At 37.2% G+C, this 16,170-nt stretch overlaps 1 protein-coding gene across 1 annotated transcript in view; it reads left to right on the top strand.

The window, feature by feature from the left end:
• Positions 1-16,170, top strand: part of LOC109376417 (putative bifunctional UDP-N-acetylglucosamine transferase and deubiquitinase ALG13) — a 90,703-nt gene that overhangs the window by 17,523 nt on the left and 57,010 nt on the right. The window contains 10 exon segments of the mRNA XM_019632334.1: positions 4,140-4,173; positions 4,176-4,295; positions 4,297-4,373; positions 4,375-4,516; positions 5,082-5,165; positions 7,353-7,403; positions 8,125-8,171; positions 10,036-10,108; positions 15,597-15,678; positions 15,874-16,036. Coding sequence (XP_019487879.1) covers positions 4,140-4,173; positions 4,176-4,295; positions 4,297-4,373; positions 4,375-4,516; positions 5,082-5,165; positions 7,353-7,403; positions 8,125-8,171; positions 10,036-10,108; positions 15,597-15,678; positions 15,874-16,036 — 873 coding nt within the window.

Here is a 16,170-nt window from a genome sequence, read left to right on the forward strand (position 1 = left end):
ATTCTGTTGCATGGGTGTACCACAGTTTGTCCACTCACCAATTGAAGGATGTTTGGACTGTTTCCAGTTTTTTTTTTAAAGATTTTTTTTATTGGGGAGTTGGGGAAAGGGAACAGCATTGGGGAATCGGGGGAGGGGAACAGACAAGTTGCTATTCTTTTGTTATTCAGTCTAGTTGTGGAGGACGTCACTTCACTGGCCCAAGTTGGTATTGTGATCATTGCGCTCTTCCCGCGTGAGGCATTCGGTCACCGGCCACTGGGCGGCCACTCACGGTGACTCATGGCAGCTCATGCCAGCTGCCGGCCGCTCACGATAGCACAAGGCAGCCCACTGCAGCCTACGCCGTCGCCTCACGGCAGCCCAGCTCCAGGTCGAGCTGCTGTTCACCATCTTAGCTGTAGAGGGCAGTGTCACTGGCCCATGTGGGATCCGAACCGGTGGCCTTGCTGCTTAGATCTCATGCTTCTGAGCCGACTCTTAACCAATGAGCCACTCAGCCGGCCTGGATTGTTTCCAGTTTTGGGTGAATCATGATTATGAATAAAGTTGCTATACACATTCATGTACAGGTTTTTGTGTGAACTTAAGTTTTCATTTCTCTTGGAGAGGTACCGAGAAATGGGATGGCTGGGTCATATGGTAACTCTCTGTTTAACTTTATAAGAAACTGCTGAAATATTTTTCCAGAGTGGCTGTACTATTTTATATTCCTACCAGCAGCATAAGAGAGTTCCAGTTGCTCCACATCTTTGTCAACACTTGGTATTGTTAGCTTAAAAAATTATTTTAGTCATTAGAATATGTGTGTAGTGGTATTTCATTAAAGATATACAAATGGCCAGTAGGTCCATGAAAAGATGCTCAATATTATGAGCCATCTGTGAAATGCAAAACAAAACCAAATTAAGATACTACTTCACACCCACTAGGATAGCTATAATCAAGAGATAGGCAGTAAATGTTGATAGGATGTGGATAAATGGGAACCCTCACACACTACTGATGAGAATGTAAAATGGTGCAGCTGCTGTGGAAAACAGTGACAGTTCCTCAAATGGTTAACCATCATTTACCATATGATTCAGCAAATGGACTTCTAGGTATTACCCAATAGAATAGAAACATCCAAACAAAAATATGCATGTGAATGTTTATAACAGCATTAGTCATAATAGCCCAAAGGTGGAAACAACCTAAATGTTCATTAACTGAAGATGGGTAAATAAAATCGTGTTTAACTATACAAAGAATAGAAATACTGTTAGATACACGCTACAACATGGGTGAACCTTGAAAACCTCATGGTAAGTGAAAGAAACCAGTTAGAACCATATATTGTACGATTTTATTTATTTGAAATGTCCAGAATATGAAAATACACAGAGACAAAGTAGATTAGTGGTTGTCTGGAGTTGGTGGATACATAAAGGGGAGACTAGAGGTTGATGATTATGGGGTATGGGGTTTCATTTTGGGGTAATGAAAATGTTCTAAAATTGATAGTGGTGATGGATATACAATTCTGTAAATGTATTAAAACGGTCACACTGTTATAAAAATTATAAAACTGTTAAAGAATCACCAGTTTTAAGTGTAAAATTCAGTAATTTTTAGTGAATATACAGAATTGTGCAAACATCACCACAAAACAGTTTTAGAACTTCTTTATCACACCAAAATGCTCCTTTGTGCCTGTTTGCAGTTAATACGTATTCCCACCCCAACCCTAGGTAACCACTAATCTGCTTTCTGCCTCTATAGATTTGCCTTTTTGGTATATTTCATATAAATGGAATTGTATATCTTTTGGGATAATACTCTCTGCATCTGGCTTCTTTTACTTAGGTTCCAGTATCCACATTTTTGCTAACACTTGTTATTGCCTGTTTTGTTTATAGTAGCCATCCTAGTAAGTGTGTAGTGATGTCTTATTGTGGTTTTAATGTACATTTTCCTAATGATGAATGATGTTGAACATCTTTCTATGTGCTTATTAACCATTCATATATTGTGAGTGAAATGTGTAGGTAGATCTTTTGCCCATTTTTTAATTGTGTTGTTTTTTTACCATTGACTTTTGAGAGAGTTCTTTATATATTTTGATATGTCTTGGTTTTGTTTTGTATTTTGTTTTGTTTTTGGTCAGATATGTGATATACAGATGTTTTCTGCCAGTCTGTGGCTTATATTTTCATTCCTCTAACAGTGTCATTTGCAAAGCAAAATTTTTTATTTTTGATAAAGTCCAAAACTTTTTTTTCTTATATCAAAGCACTCTGTCTAACTCAAGGTCTTGGAGATTTTCTGTTATGCTTTCTTCTAAAAGTTTTGAAGTTCTACATTTAGGTCTTCAATCTATTTTGAGTTAATTATTGTACAAGATGTGAGATATAGGTTGAGGATCATTTTTTCTTTTGCATATGGATGTCAGTTGTTCCAGCACCATTTGAAGAAAAGGCTGTCTTTTCTCTATTGAACTGCTCTTGTACCTTTGTCAAAAATCAGTTGACCACGGTTGTGTGAGTCTTTCTGTGCGCTGATTCTCTGTGTTGCTTTCCCTTTCCTCTATCTCTTTTTGTCTTCCTGTCTCTAATTTTTCTTTTTTTGATTCTTTCCTTTTTTTGATGTTCTCTTCCTATCCCAGTTTTCCCTTCCTTTATTCTTCAAAATTAAGTATATGGATTAGTATTAATTGAAGTTTTATATAACTTATTTTTAGTTTAAAAATCAAGAAATATGAAGAATTTCTATTTTTCTCTACAAGTAAAAAATGCCAAAAATGAATTAACTTCTTTATATAATCCTTAATATTTCTCTGTGAATTTGTGGCCCTAAAGAAAGATGGTGCTCCCTCTTCCCAAACCATGTTTCAGATCGTTGCAAAAGGAATAATTTCCTCAATGTTAATGGTTTCTTTAAAAAATAAATTAGTTAAGGGAATTGCAAATTGGCATGCTAAAGGAAATCAAGATTTTATTCTTTTTTCTAACATGATTTTCTTTCATTCCTAAATCATAAAATTGATTATTGATGCTTTCCCTATAGGGGGCAGTCATGATTTCTACTGGATCCACAGATACAAGAAAAACAATTTTCAAAGCAGCTGAATTTTGCAACTTCTCCAAAGCCAGATTTTGATCTATTTTTTTAACATTTAGAAAAAGTAAGAAAGGAATTGGATTTTGGCATTTAAATAAAAACAAGACACTTGACAGCGAACTCAAGTAATACAAGTGATCAGTCCTGTTTTTGAACCTTACTTTGTCCATATCATATTTTACTTTGTGTTTTTCAGAATCCGGTAGTTTTTTTCTGGAAAAGTACCCTAATAATACATTGAAACACACCTTTCATGTCCAATGCCTCTTAATACTTTGCCATAGGATTTTAAATGTAGTCTATTAGAAAGTTTGTAGGGAAGATATTCCTTTCATACTGATTCAATTCAAATTTTTATTTTCCTTTCTTAGGAAACACTTTTTGCATTTTCTATTTTTGTTAATGCTATACAATAGTTTGGAGACATTAGTCAAGAATTATATCACCGTTTCCTAGCATAGCTACCATTTAGTTTCTGTGATCTTAGCAGAGGGTAATTAATCTATGATAACTAAATGAGAAGATTACTTAAATCCCATACCTGAAATATCCAGATAACTTCTTTGGCACTTTACTTAAACTGCGACCTCTGCCCATATATATTAAGGGTGCCCCCTTCTTTATTTTTAAAGATATTTTAATGCAAAAGCCTACTAGTTAATTAGGTTCAGATTTTTTCCCTCTCATCTTCATGAAACTATGGAGGGAGCAGAAAACTTGGGCAGAGACTAGTTGAAAATTCAGGCAGAGATCTTAAAGTAATATCATGTGGGCCAGGCTACATCATATACACCTGGGCCTTATTACAGTCCCTTTGCAACCTCGTGCAGCAGTTGCCCTGAGTTAAGCTGAAAACTCAGCTTCCTTTTGGTCCCACAGCTCAGCTGCTTGTGCATGCTTCTCTCAAACTTGGGCTGACTGGGTTAATCCCACTCTTCCCCAACAAGGTAGCTCTGCAAGTACCTTTTCCCTTCCATGTCTCCTCAAGTCGAGTTCTCTATTCCTAGGAGCATTGGCTCTTCCTCTTCTTTTCACAGGGTCTCAACTTGTCCTGGGCAAGGCAGCCCTTTGCTTCTCCTGCTCCTGAGAAGTGGCAAGATTCTGCAGCGCTGATTCCAACTGCCTTCTCATGCCTAGACTTTGGGCTGCTTTCTGGATACCTGCATAAGCAAGCCCTTGTCACTGCTACCCATTCCTACCTGTACCCTACTTTTTCCATCTTGCTACACTTGTGTTCCTTTTCCCGCCTCCCCATCTCCACCCTCCGTGTACAATGCATAAAGGATGGAAAAAGTACTGCGGCCAGAAGTCTGTGAATGAGGCCACAATGGATGAATATTTAGGCAGCTTAGGGCTGTTTCGAAAGCTGACTGCCAAGGATGCCTCTTGCCTCTTTCGGGCTATTTCGGAGCAGGTAACAGGAAAGCAAACATACCTTCCCTATACTGAGATTTCATAGTTTGTGCTGTGGCATGGTACTGTAGCTAGACCTGTGTAGCTCACCAAAACAAACAAACCTAGTAAAAATAAAAACATCCAGGTCTGTCTGCTACTTATTAGATTTGTACATTGTTTTGCTGATTAGTCCAAGTATATTGCTGTGCTTTGCTATCTTTTCTGTTTTCTAAGTGCTACTTTGGAATGTAAGAGAGAGGAATAATGGGGTTAAAGAAAAATTTGAAATGTGTCTTGATGCTTTATAAGCAGCCCCAGCTTACTATAAATTTTGTCTAAGGAAAAATATGCAGGCTGTGCCCATAAGTATTAAGTATAAGAAAATGGGGAGCTTGACAGAAATATCTCTTCCCCAATCTCACTAAAGATGACAGAAATATATTTTAGTAATATCAGGAATTAATTTCCCAGTTTCCTACCTATTTTATGAATAAGGGGGACTTTAAGTGTCTAGTTCATAGTCTTAATTTAGAAACTTCTATTTCAAATGACTGCTGACAGTGAGTGGGTCTTTCTCTTTTTAGTTGTTTTACAGCCAGGTCCATCATTTGGAAATCAGGAAGGCTTGTGTCTCATATATGAGAGAAAATCAACAAACTTTTGAGTCTGTAAGTAGAATACTTACCCAAGGGAGAGTTGTTATTAGAGTATGGAGCAGACGGGAAATGAATTTTGAGCACCTACATATGAAAAATATATAATCTCTCAATAGCAAATATTGAATTTTCACCTAGCTTCCTTCCCCCTAGCTAGCACACTTCTGGACCTCCTCCAAGAATTAGATTGTTTTGTATTCTAAAAATTAAGAAAAACAGTATGTATTCTCCCCACTACTTTCTATCCCCCATACCAAAAACCTCCCAATACCCTAAAAAGTTACACTTTGACTCTGTTTTGTACTTATACAACTGTTTTCTTGAACAGTTAATCATAGTTCACAAAAGGTTTGGCTGTTAATATTTTTAAATATTTAAAAATATATACAAATGGGAACCCCCCCCCTCTTTTCTGTGCACAATGACCCTCAGTTGGTTAACTTGAAGAATCTTGTAAAACTTAATTGTAAGGAAACAAATTAGTCCAAAACATCCATCTTTTCATGTGACAAATTGGAGCTCTGCCACTAATGATTGACTTTAAAACAACTTTTTAAATTTTATTTATTTTTTGCTGAGCCATCCTGGCACCTGTTGGCAGCTCAGCGGCACCTCAGCTCGGGCCGGGACTCAAACCGGTGTTGCTCAGAGCTCATACTCTTGAGCGAGCTCTTAACCAAGTGAGCCACTCAGCTGGCCCTAAAACAACTTTTAGAAGGCATCTTTCTATATGTTGAAGTATTTGAATTCTTGTTAAGGAAACAAGGTTTTATCAAGGTCTGATATGAAGTGTGCCCTTTCATGTGGCTGTTATTTATTATACTCCTAGCCCTTCCAGTACTATTTTTTTCTGACTGCGTATTATGGGTATTTGCCTGCTGTTGGAGGTTTACTCTTAATTTTTTCAACAGGTTTCAGTGAATTTTGAAACTATGTGAAGGCTTCTTGACTTTTAAGCTTATTACCTTGAAGTTAATTATAGTCTTTACCACACTTGGGGAAAGGATTCTTGAATTACTTCAAATGCAAGACCATGGTGTAAAGCAGTGCATCTCAAGTATTTTTGTGCATACCAATCACCTGGAGTTCTTGTTAAATTACAGATTCTGATTTAGTAGGTCTGAGCTTGGGCCCGAGATTTCTGCAATATTCAACTTCCAAGTGACACTTGGTGGTGTTTGCAGACCATATTTTGAGTAACAGATACATGTGTAAAATTTTAAAACTGCATAGATGAATCTCAATAATTTTGCTGAGTGAAAGAAGCCAGACTCTCCCCAAAGGTACATACTGTATGATTGCCTTTATAGAAAACTCTAAAAAATGCAAATCAATCTGTAGTGACTAAAGCAGGTCAGTAATTGCTTGGGGGTCAGTGGAGCTATGGAGGGTTACAAGGAAAGTTACGGGGGTGATGGATATATTCACTATGACAATTGTCCTTATGGTTTCATGGGTACATACATACCTATGCCAAAACTTAATTTGATTGTGCCATTTAAATATGTGTTTATTGTATGTCAGTTATACCTCAAAAACTGTTTAAAACGGGGATTGAAAAAAAACAAAAATTGATTTTTTAAAAATTATAGTGATATATATGCATGGAAGTGGACTTATTGTATATTCCTTGAGTTCAGTTTTATTTTTGTGATATATTTTACATACAGTAAAATTCACCATTTTAATCTTAGCATTTTTAGTTTTGGCAATAATATACAGTCTTTCAGCTGCCACGGCAATCAAGATGGTAGAACATTTTCATCATCCCCAAAAGTTTCTTTGTGCCCTGGGCTTTTTTGAACCTAATGAAATCCCCTTTAAAGTTCCTCAGTTTAACTTTTTAAATGCATGTCTCCTGTCAAATTTGAAATCCTTATTGGGCTTGTTTGGTTTATGAAATTGTCAAGTTATTTAAGTTGGGACTTCAAAAGAAACTCATACGCATAGTGTTTGAGGAAAGGCACTGGTGTGTGGATAAGCTAGGACCAATTCCTAATACACTTTTATAGTCCAGCCTTTCTCCACCCATAACTTTTTTGTATGTGCAAATCTTCTTGAGGTGCTGTACAAAGTAGGAATTTAATACCATAATTGTTGAGCTGAACAGAAACCCATTGGAGGGTAATATTGCAGAATATAATCAGATTTCAGTAATGCTGTGTATTTGGTTAAATCAAATTTGTTTTATTTTTTAAGTATGTGGAGGGATCTTTTGAGAAATACCTGGAACGGTTGGGAGATCCCAAGGTAAGATCAAATATTGGGATTTAATCTTTTCAGAGTATTTGGAATAATAAACTATTCATTCAGCTGTGTCACTATAGCCAGAGCCACTTTATTTTAAGTAGCCAGCTGTGTTGAATTAAATAGTTTTTGCAAAAGCCTCAATGCTGGCAATGGACCTATTGTTTTGTGTTGAATATTGAGAATTGTGTGTTCAACAGTTTTATCATCTGTGGGCTAGTGTACACACTGGGAATAAATAGGACAGGCCTAAGCCTTTTCACTTCAATGGAGGAGGGAAGTGGTAGTGAATGTTAGTAGGAGGTTTTTTTTTTTAATTAAACACTTCTGATTTGTAGTTATCTTTCATGTGGGAGTAAGATCCATAAACACATTTATTTTAAAATAATTTGATATGATTAATTCCATAGTTCTTGGCTTAAAACACACATAATGAATACCCTGTTCATATTCTTAACATTAACTCCATTTTTGTTGTGCCTTTTAAATCTCCCATAATAATTGTCCTTGTTACTTAATGGCTAAGGCTTTGGGTCCATTTTTTTTCAGAAAAAGTTTGTTAATGAGTAACTATCACAGTATCCCAAGCCTCAAATCACGTTATATTGTAGTCTACAAATTCATCTAAAACTGCTAAGCATCTAAAAAAAAACAGTTGATGAACTTGTAAAAACCTTCTAGCTACACAATGTTTTAAAAAACTTTATGAACTTTTTATGTTTAGGAAAGTGCTGGCCAGCTGGAAATAAGAGCTCTTTCTCTAATTTATAAGTAAGTTGAATCTCCTTTTTTTTAAAGTATGTGTGTACGTGCGCACACATGGTTTCTATTAAAGTCCCTTTAGGATTGGGAAAATTTGAGATGTGATGTATTAATACATAGAAGAGGTTTAAGCAAAGTCAATTGCTGTAATTTTTAGATGGAGAATCTCTAGCATTTTTGTCTTGTTTGAATGGAAGAATAAAGGACTTTAAGAACTGCTAGTATTATTCCTGTTGAAAATTAGAATATTTATCTTAGAATTTTGTTTAACTGTGTGCTGTATTGCATTCATCCTCTGTGGGACATTATTGCTTCCAAGAGGGTAGAAATTGGTTCTTGAGGACAAAAATATTAGATATTTCAATGGTTTGTGGTCCTTCAAAGGGTCACAGTATGTGTACAGATATACATTTTATCTGTGTTATTACAATTTCATAGGGACATTAATAAAAGTCTGAAAACACTCTTTAGAGAGGCAGTAATGGGAGACAATTTGAGCAACTGTTCTAATGCTTTGGAAATTCTGTTTTGGTCTTTAAAACTGCAAATGTGGTATTTCTGAAAGCTGTAGGGTTTTGAAAAATAGCTATATAATACAGGTTACAGATTAGAGGCAAGTGGGAATCTTGTTCATTTGAGGAGTTTGATCTCTGTAAGACTCCTTGACTCCTTCACAATTCTGTGGATGGTGAGATGGCACATACCTTGGGGGAGTCAGAACCCTCTTGTCATGGGGACTTGTTCAAGTTAGTTTTTTTCTTCGTTTTTTAAAAGTTTTTTTATAAATCTTCTAGAGATACATAGTGATGTGTTTGTTTGTTTGTTTTTTAAGATTTTATTGGGGAAGAGAAACAGTGTTGGGGAATTGGGGAAGGGGAACAGCCAAGTTGTCCAGTCTTAGTTGTGGAGGTCGCAGCTAGCTCAGCTCCAAGTACAGTTGCCATTCAGCCGCACGTTGGCAGCTCGCGGCTGCTCAGCTCAAGGTGCCGTGTTCAATCTTAGTTGTGGGTGGGTGTACCCGCCATCCCATGCGGGAGTCGAATCAGCATCCTTGTTGTTAGGAGCACGTGCTCTCACCAGCTGAGCCATCCAGCCACCTGTTGGCAGCTCAGCAGCAGCTCATCTCGGGCTCAGCTCACTGGCCCATGTGGGAGTCAAACCGGCGACTCTGTTGCTCAGAGCTCGCACTCTTAACCAACTGAGCCACTCGGCCAGCCCAAGTTAGTTTTTTCATTCTGCTCTTTTCTTAATCCAGAAAGAGGTCATATACAAGAGGCATTGGACAGGTTGCTTTTAAATCAGGGGCCAGCTTTTAAATTGGCCTGCTGTCTGTTTTTGTATTGCCTTCAAGCTAAGACTGGGTTTTAAATGGTTAAAAAATCAAAAAAAGGTTGTTTTTTGGCATGTGAAAATTATATGAAATTCAAATTTCAGTATCTAAAGCTTTATTGGAACACATGTATATTTATGCATTTTCTGTGACTATTTTCACACTAAAAAGTCAAAGTTGAATAAAGCATATGGCCCACAAAAGCTGAAGTGTTTATTATCTGGTCTTTTACCAAGAAAAATTTGCTGACCCCTGCTTTAAATAAATGGGATACCCTCCCCGAGCTCAAAAGCATACATATAATTGGTAATCTACCTTTTCTACTGCCCCTTCCCCTAAATTAAGATACATTTTTAAAAATACATAGGACTTTATAGGCAGTTAGCTTGTTTACTTTAAATTAATATTATTTAGCCTCTTAAACATTTGGATTATTTTATATGAATAAGGTCAGCAGTTTAAAAGCACAAATACTTGTTCTGGTAACTCTCTTGCACATACTAAATTATCCCTTCTCACCCACCTTTGTTTTCTACCATGTAGTCGGGATTTCATTCTTTATCGCTATCCTGGAAAGCCTCCAACTGATATCACAGATAATGGCTATAAAGACAAGGTAAGAAGATCAGCGAATGTTTACTAAAGCAAAATAAATTGAATGGTGCCACTGATTTACTAGGATATTAAGAAATCATCCTTTTTTACCTAATTAAGTAAAAAATAAGCACAGTCTAAATGCTAAGCTTTTCTACCACTAGCTTTTTCCTCTTCAGTATCATCATTGTGTTGTTAGCTGCCCTTTTGAACAGACCAGATCCTGTCATTCTTCTGTAATAGAAAACCCTAATTGGCTCCTCACTGACTAGAAGATAAGGTTCAAACTCTGAAGCTAGGCATTCTGCACCCTAAAGGGTCCCAATCCTTCCTTCCACCTTCATTTTCCTTCAATCTTAGTATACCAGGGTTTCCGGATAGTCAGACTTTCATCGTTTTTTTTTTCTTTCCGTTATCTGAAATGTGTCAATTGCTTTGAAACTTTCCCAACCGCCCTGGAGTTATTTCCTTCCTTTGTGTTCCCCTAGCATCACCCAAGTAATTATAGGATTTATTACATTGTGTTTGTGTTCATGTCTGTTTCTCATTAGTCTGAAAGTTTCTTGAGGGCAGGGACAGTGCTACTGCCTAGTAAGGTGCGAGGAAAATAGGACTTTGAGAACTCTCACTAGGTAAACAAATTTTTCTTCAGCATATAATTTTTCTTCCAGAAAGTTTTAAGAAGTCTTTTATCCTGGTTATTTGATTAGTGAATATAGACTACACAATATTTGACTTTTGTAAATCTTGTTTTACACTGTGGATCAAAATTCAGGCAACATTTTCATGATGGTAAAACAAGATTAGACACTGGGAGCACTGTTAGGATGTTACAGCAATCTAGACCAAAGACCTGAAGTAGGCATAGTGGCATTAGGAATAGAGAAGACTGAGTATGATGCAAGATAAGTATAAATAGGGGCACATCTATTGTTTCACCAATTGTACTGTTGGCAGAGCTGACTAATGCCAGGTTCTTGATCCCAGTGTCATAGAAATGAGCCCTGTACCTGGTAAAAAGTTCAGCAAGCCGTCCTTTATTGAGAGGTAGTCAGTGCACCAAGGAACCAGCAAAAAGGAAGGAGATCGCTGGTTCCTGATAGGACTGTGTGAGGGGGTTTTTCTGGCCTATTTGGGGAGGGAGAGGGGCCTAGGGAGGCAAGCCGGTGCTATCCCACAATCCTTACTGCTGTGGTCAGCAAACAGTGTCTCCATCTCATGGTCAGCAGATGTCTGCTCAATCATGTCTCATGACAGGGTTTTCTTTCAGGTTCTGTAAAAACAAACTTATGTTAGGAGTCTTATAATCTCTGGTTTTTCTTACAAACAATGATTAACTTCATGAGAATGGGACACGTTGGTTATTTTTACAAGGTCTGTTGATTGTATTGTGTTTTTCTTTCCTTCTTAGTTGTGCTTGGTTTTTTTTCCTTTGCATTCCTGACCTTATAGACAGGATGGAGTCTGCTTTAAAATGGAATCCTTCTTGTTATCCCTTTTCTAGCTCAGTACTAACATCTAATTTGTGGCAAACATTAAGTACCAATAGTGTATAATGCATTTTCCTGGGCTTTGGAGATACCAAAAAGGATATAGCCAATCCCTTGCCTCCCGCGGGCTTAAGGGCCTATGAAGACAGACATGTAAATAGTTAATTACAGCAAGTGATAAGTTTTATAATAGACATATGTGCAAAGAGTGTAGAAGGAAAAGTCCTTCCCTCTGCTTGAGGGAATTTAGAATGTTTCATGGTGGTAGTGACATTTAAGTGGAGTATCAAAACATGAGTCCAACAAGTATGAAGAGCACTCTACTCAGAGGAAACACTATATGCAAAGGCATGCAAGCAAGAGACCCTTTGGGACTCAAGTAGTTGAGTGTGGGAGTAGGGCACTGTTGAAAAGATAGGCTAGAGTTACATAATGAGGGGTGTAGTAGAATGTGCGAGAATTTGATTTTTCTTAGTACAGAAGAGTTAATTGAAGCTTTTCCCCACTATTTTATTGTGAAGATTTTCAAGCATACTGAAAAGCTAAAAGAATTTTGCAGTCAGCATTCCATATACCCACCACTTAGAATCTCCTGTTAATATTTTAGTATCCTTTATTTAATCACATCTCTACCCATCCATGAGTCCATCTTAATTTTTTATAGATTTCAAAGTAAATTTCAGATATCAGTACAATTGCTCCTAAACACTAAAAGTTTTTAAACAAAGGTGTGATGTAATCAAAATTGTCTGAGGAAGAGGAGCATTAGCTTTTGTTTTAGCAATTATACACAGCATTGCCTGAGATGAGATTTAGATATTTTGATCTTTACTAGGACTCTTTAAATCTACAGTTCAGTTTTCCTCCATTTTATTCTTAAAATTTTCATAAAGAGAAAAGTTAAAAGACTTGTGTAGTGAACATTCATATACCTACCTCCTAGTTCCTACAAATTATACAGCTCCATTTTGAAATGAGTCTTGAATATCTAGGAGATAATACTGAGCTAATAAAGGGGAAAACGTCACCCACTTGGAACCATAAAAGTACAAAAATGTAAGAGCTTTTGAGTGTGCAACCATGAGAATATCATAAATAAGTATCATCCATACATATCCACAGAACTAATACTTAGCATGTAAATAGTTAATTTCAGTCTCTGGTTTTTCTTACAAACAATGATTAACTTCATGGGAATGGGATATGTTGGTTATTTTTACAGTCAGCAATTGGGTATTTGCATGCATAGGATAATGTCTGATTTGGGAATATATAAAGTCAGTGTGTTGCTTCATATTGAAATTCAAGTATGGAAAAGCCAGGTGGCAGCAGGGTACTTTTCTTGTGTGACACCTTGCCTAATACATAGTTGCTGTCACTCAGTTCAGATCATATTTGTATTTGAATTGTTGGGGTTTTCAAAAATAACTTTGTTAAAAGCAGCAAACATTTTTTTAAAGATGTTTTTTAATTGGGGAATTGGGGGATGGGAACAGCGCTGGGGAATTGGGGGAAGGGGAACAGACAAGTTGCTGTCCTTTTGTTCTTCAGCCTAGTTGTGGAGGATGTTGTTTCACTGGCCCAAGTTGGCACCATCATTGCACTCTTCCCGGGCGGGGCATATCAGTCGCCTGCTTCTGGATGGCCGCTCACTGCGGCTGCTNATTGCACTCTTCCCGGGCGGGGCACATCAGTCGCCGGCTTCTGGATGGCCGCTCACTGCGGCTGCTGGCCGCTCACGCTGGCTGCTGGCTACACACGGTAGCCCATGTGTCGCAACCCACTGCAGCAGGGGCTGCAGCCTACGCCATCTCCGGCGTCTCATGGCAGTCCAGCTCCAGGTTGAGCTGTTGTTCAGCATCTTAGCTGTGGAGGGCAGTGTCACTGGCCCGCATATGTGGGATCTGAACCGGGGCCTTCTGGCGTCCCAAGCCAGTTCTTAACCATCGCGCCACTCAGCCGGCCCAGCAAACATTATTAATGAGTCTTCCATAAACTATATTTTAGAGCACATTTTCAAAGATGTAAATGCCTGATGTTCATCTTGGTACCTTTCACCTTCTATGTTGATTTAGTCCTCAGTTTACAGTTATTCATTGTCAAAGTGAATGCTACTGCAAGCTAGCCATCTTCACTCAGCCCATTTGCTCTATCCAGAAAGAATAGAAATACTTATACTAAAAATGCAATAAAACTTAAATCTGGAAAAGCAGAGTAAAAAGTCAAGTTCCATGTTCTTCAGTCTCATGTGCTTAAGAGTATCAATTAAAGTTTGGGTGGGTATCCTTCTATATCATTCTCTTTGCATTTATTTTTTTAATGTAGATGGGCTCATTCATACTTAACATTCTCTTATTCTTTTTACATATCTATCCTCACCAGTCATATCGATCTTCCTCATTTTTTCACTACTTTACTGCCATTACATCCCATCTACACATCCCCAACAAACACACTACCACAATGTATGAGAGAATTATTATTTTATGTTGTGATACCACCAGGAACATAAAAGCCATCATGTCAGAGTTATTTTGTCTTTTCCAATCAAAACAGAACTTCATGCCACTTGAATAGAGAAATTGTAGTCAACTCTATTTTATTTCCTTTTTATTTATTCATCAGTTCTGGTTAGCTGAGTTCCTTTACTCCTTAACAATTGCCTCTAGTTATTAACCTTTCTTAGTTGGAGTTTCCAGTTCTTGTAGTTTTAAAGTACAAAGGGCTTCTCTGTTTGAAATCTACTCACTATTCTTTGGGATGAATAAACTTCTCTTAAACGCAAATACCCATTGGCGGGGGTGAAACTTCATAACTTAAAGTTTACTATGAATAAACCTTAGCTTGACACTTGCCCTTAATACTTTGAAGTGGATTATACTAGTTGAATTGGAATTGTGATTTCAAAAAAATACTATGGAAGAATAGTAGACCTGGTATCAGAGAAATTGAATATTGGGAGAAGTTAGCTCAGGGTAGCATAGGAAGGTAGGAAAAAAGGGTTCTTAGGATAGATAATTTTCTGCCAAGGAAGATTTGTGTCAATATCCTCCCATAGATCACAGAGAATCATCTTTGGTACCTCAGGTTGCTGACACCAGAAATGGCTTCAAAATGAAACAGACTTAATCACTAGGGATTGCATCCCTTACACAAGACAGACATTTTTGAACAAAATCTCAAAAAAAGTTTTGGAGCAGGTATTTAAACACATTTCATCACATGGAGCCAGGGGGTATTTTTACTGAAATAATTTGGTTCTTAAGCATTGCCTTTGAATTGTTTGAGAAAACCAGAGATCAAAGGAATCAGCTAAGAAATTAACTCGTTTTGCAGCCATCTTATACCTTAATTCGTTAAGGAAGTCTCTTCCACAGTATTGCTTCTATATAGCATATTGATATATTGCTGTTCTTGAGCAAGCTCTTAACCAACTGAGCCACTCGGCCGGCCCACAATGGATAACATTTTGAATAAATTGAATGAAGTCCCCCTTCTACCATGCTCTGAGTTTGGGGTATTTGGGTATTTGATCTAATGTCTCCAGTCATTTTTCAGAAGTTAAGCAGAGTTTTTTTTACTGCTGTTAGGCTTTCTGTTAATGTTCACTAACTCAGTTTATAAAAGTTCCCATCTTTTGTAAATTTGTAAATCAGTGGTTTGTGCTATATTAATAAGAATGTTATTGAGGCTCACAGTGTAGCCTTATGATTTTCATCTTGGCATTTAAATGTCACTTAAGAAAATCTCTTTATGAGTTATAGCTTGCATTTATCTATATTTAGATTTTAATAATCACTTTCCCCCCACCTTTATCAAGGTAAAATTGATACACATGTTAAGTGAAATAAGTCAGACAGAAAGACAAATACTGTATAATTACTTATGTATGGAATCTAAAATCAACTTTTTAAAAAAAATTCCTTTATCAGTTTCTGATTTGCATCTTAATTTCAAATATTTCATGGTTGTTAGATGTGTGACATTCACTTAATTGTTCTGTGTTTTTCTTTTCTTCAGATTCTACTCTGCTATTCAAGTAATGGTCATTATGATTCAGTGTACTCAAAACAGTTTCAGTCAAGTGCAGCTGTTTGTCAGGGTATGTGCAGGCTTTATAAATGTTTGGGTATAATTTGTTGTTTGTTTTTAAATCGAGGGACCTGCCATAAATAGCTCTTTTAAAACCTTGTTGGTACCTGTTGAATTGGTTTACTGGGTTATGGCTATTTTTACACGGTTATAAAAAAAAAAATCTTACTTTGACAATTGGAGTTTTTGCCTTTTTTTTCTTTAGCTGTATTGTATGAGATTCTCTATAAAGATGTGTTTGTTGTGGACGAAGAAGAGTTGAAGGCTGCAGTTGAATTGTTTCGAAGTGGTTCCAAGAAGAACAGGAGCAGTGCTGTCACTGGCAGTGAGGACGCCTATATTGAGTACAAGAGTTCGACTCAGGATAGGTAATAAAGGGCAAGGGGCCATCCAGTTACAAGACCACCATGTCTCTGTTCATCATCATGTGCAAGTGAAAGGGACCTGACAAGCTTTTATGACTTACACTACATGCACACACATTCTGTCTCTCCCCCCCTCC

The sequence above is a fragment of the Hipposideros armiger genome, unplaced genomic scaffold (assembly GCF_001890085.2).
Source record: "Hipposideros armiger isolate ML-2016 unplaced genomic scaffold, ASM189008v1 scaffold_1124, whole genome shotgun sequence".
NCBI classification, from domain to species: Eukaryota; Metazoa; Chordata; class Mammalia; order Chiroptera; family Hipposideridae; genus Hipposideros; species Hipposideros armiger.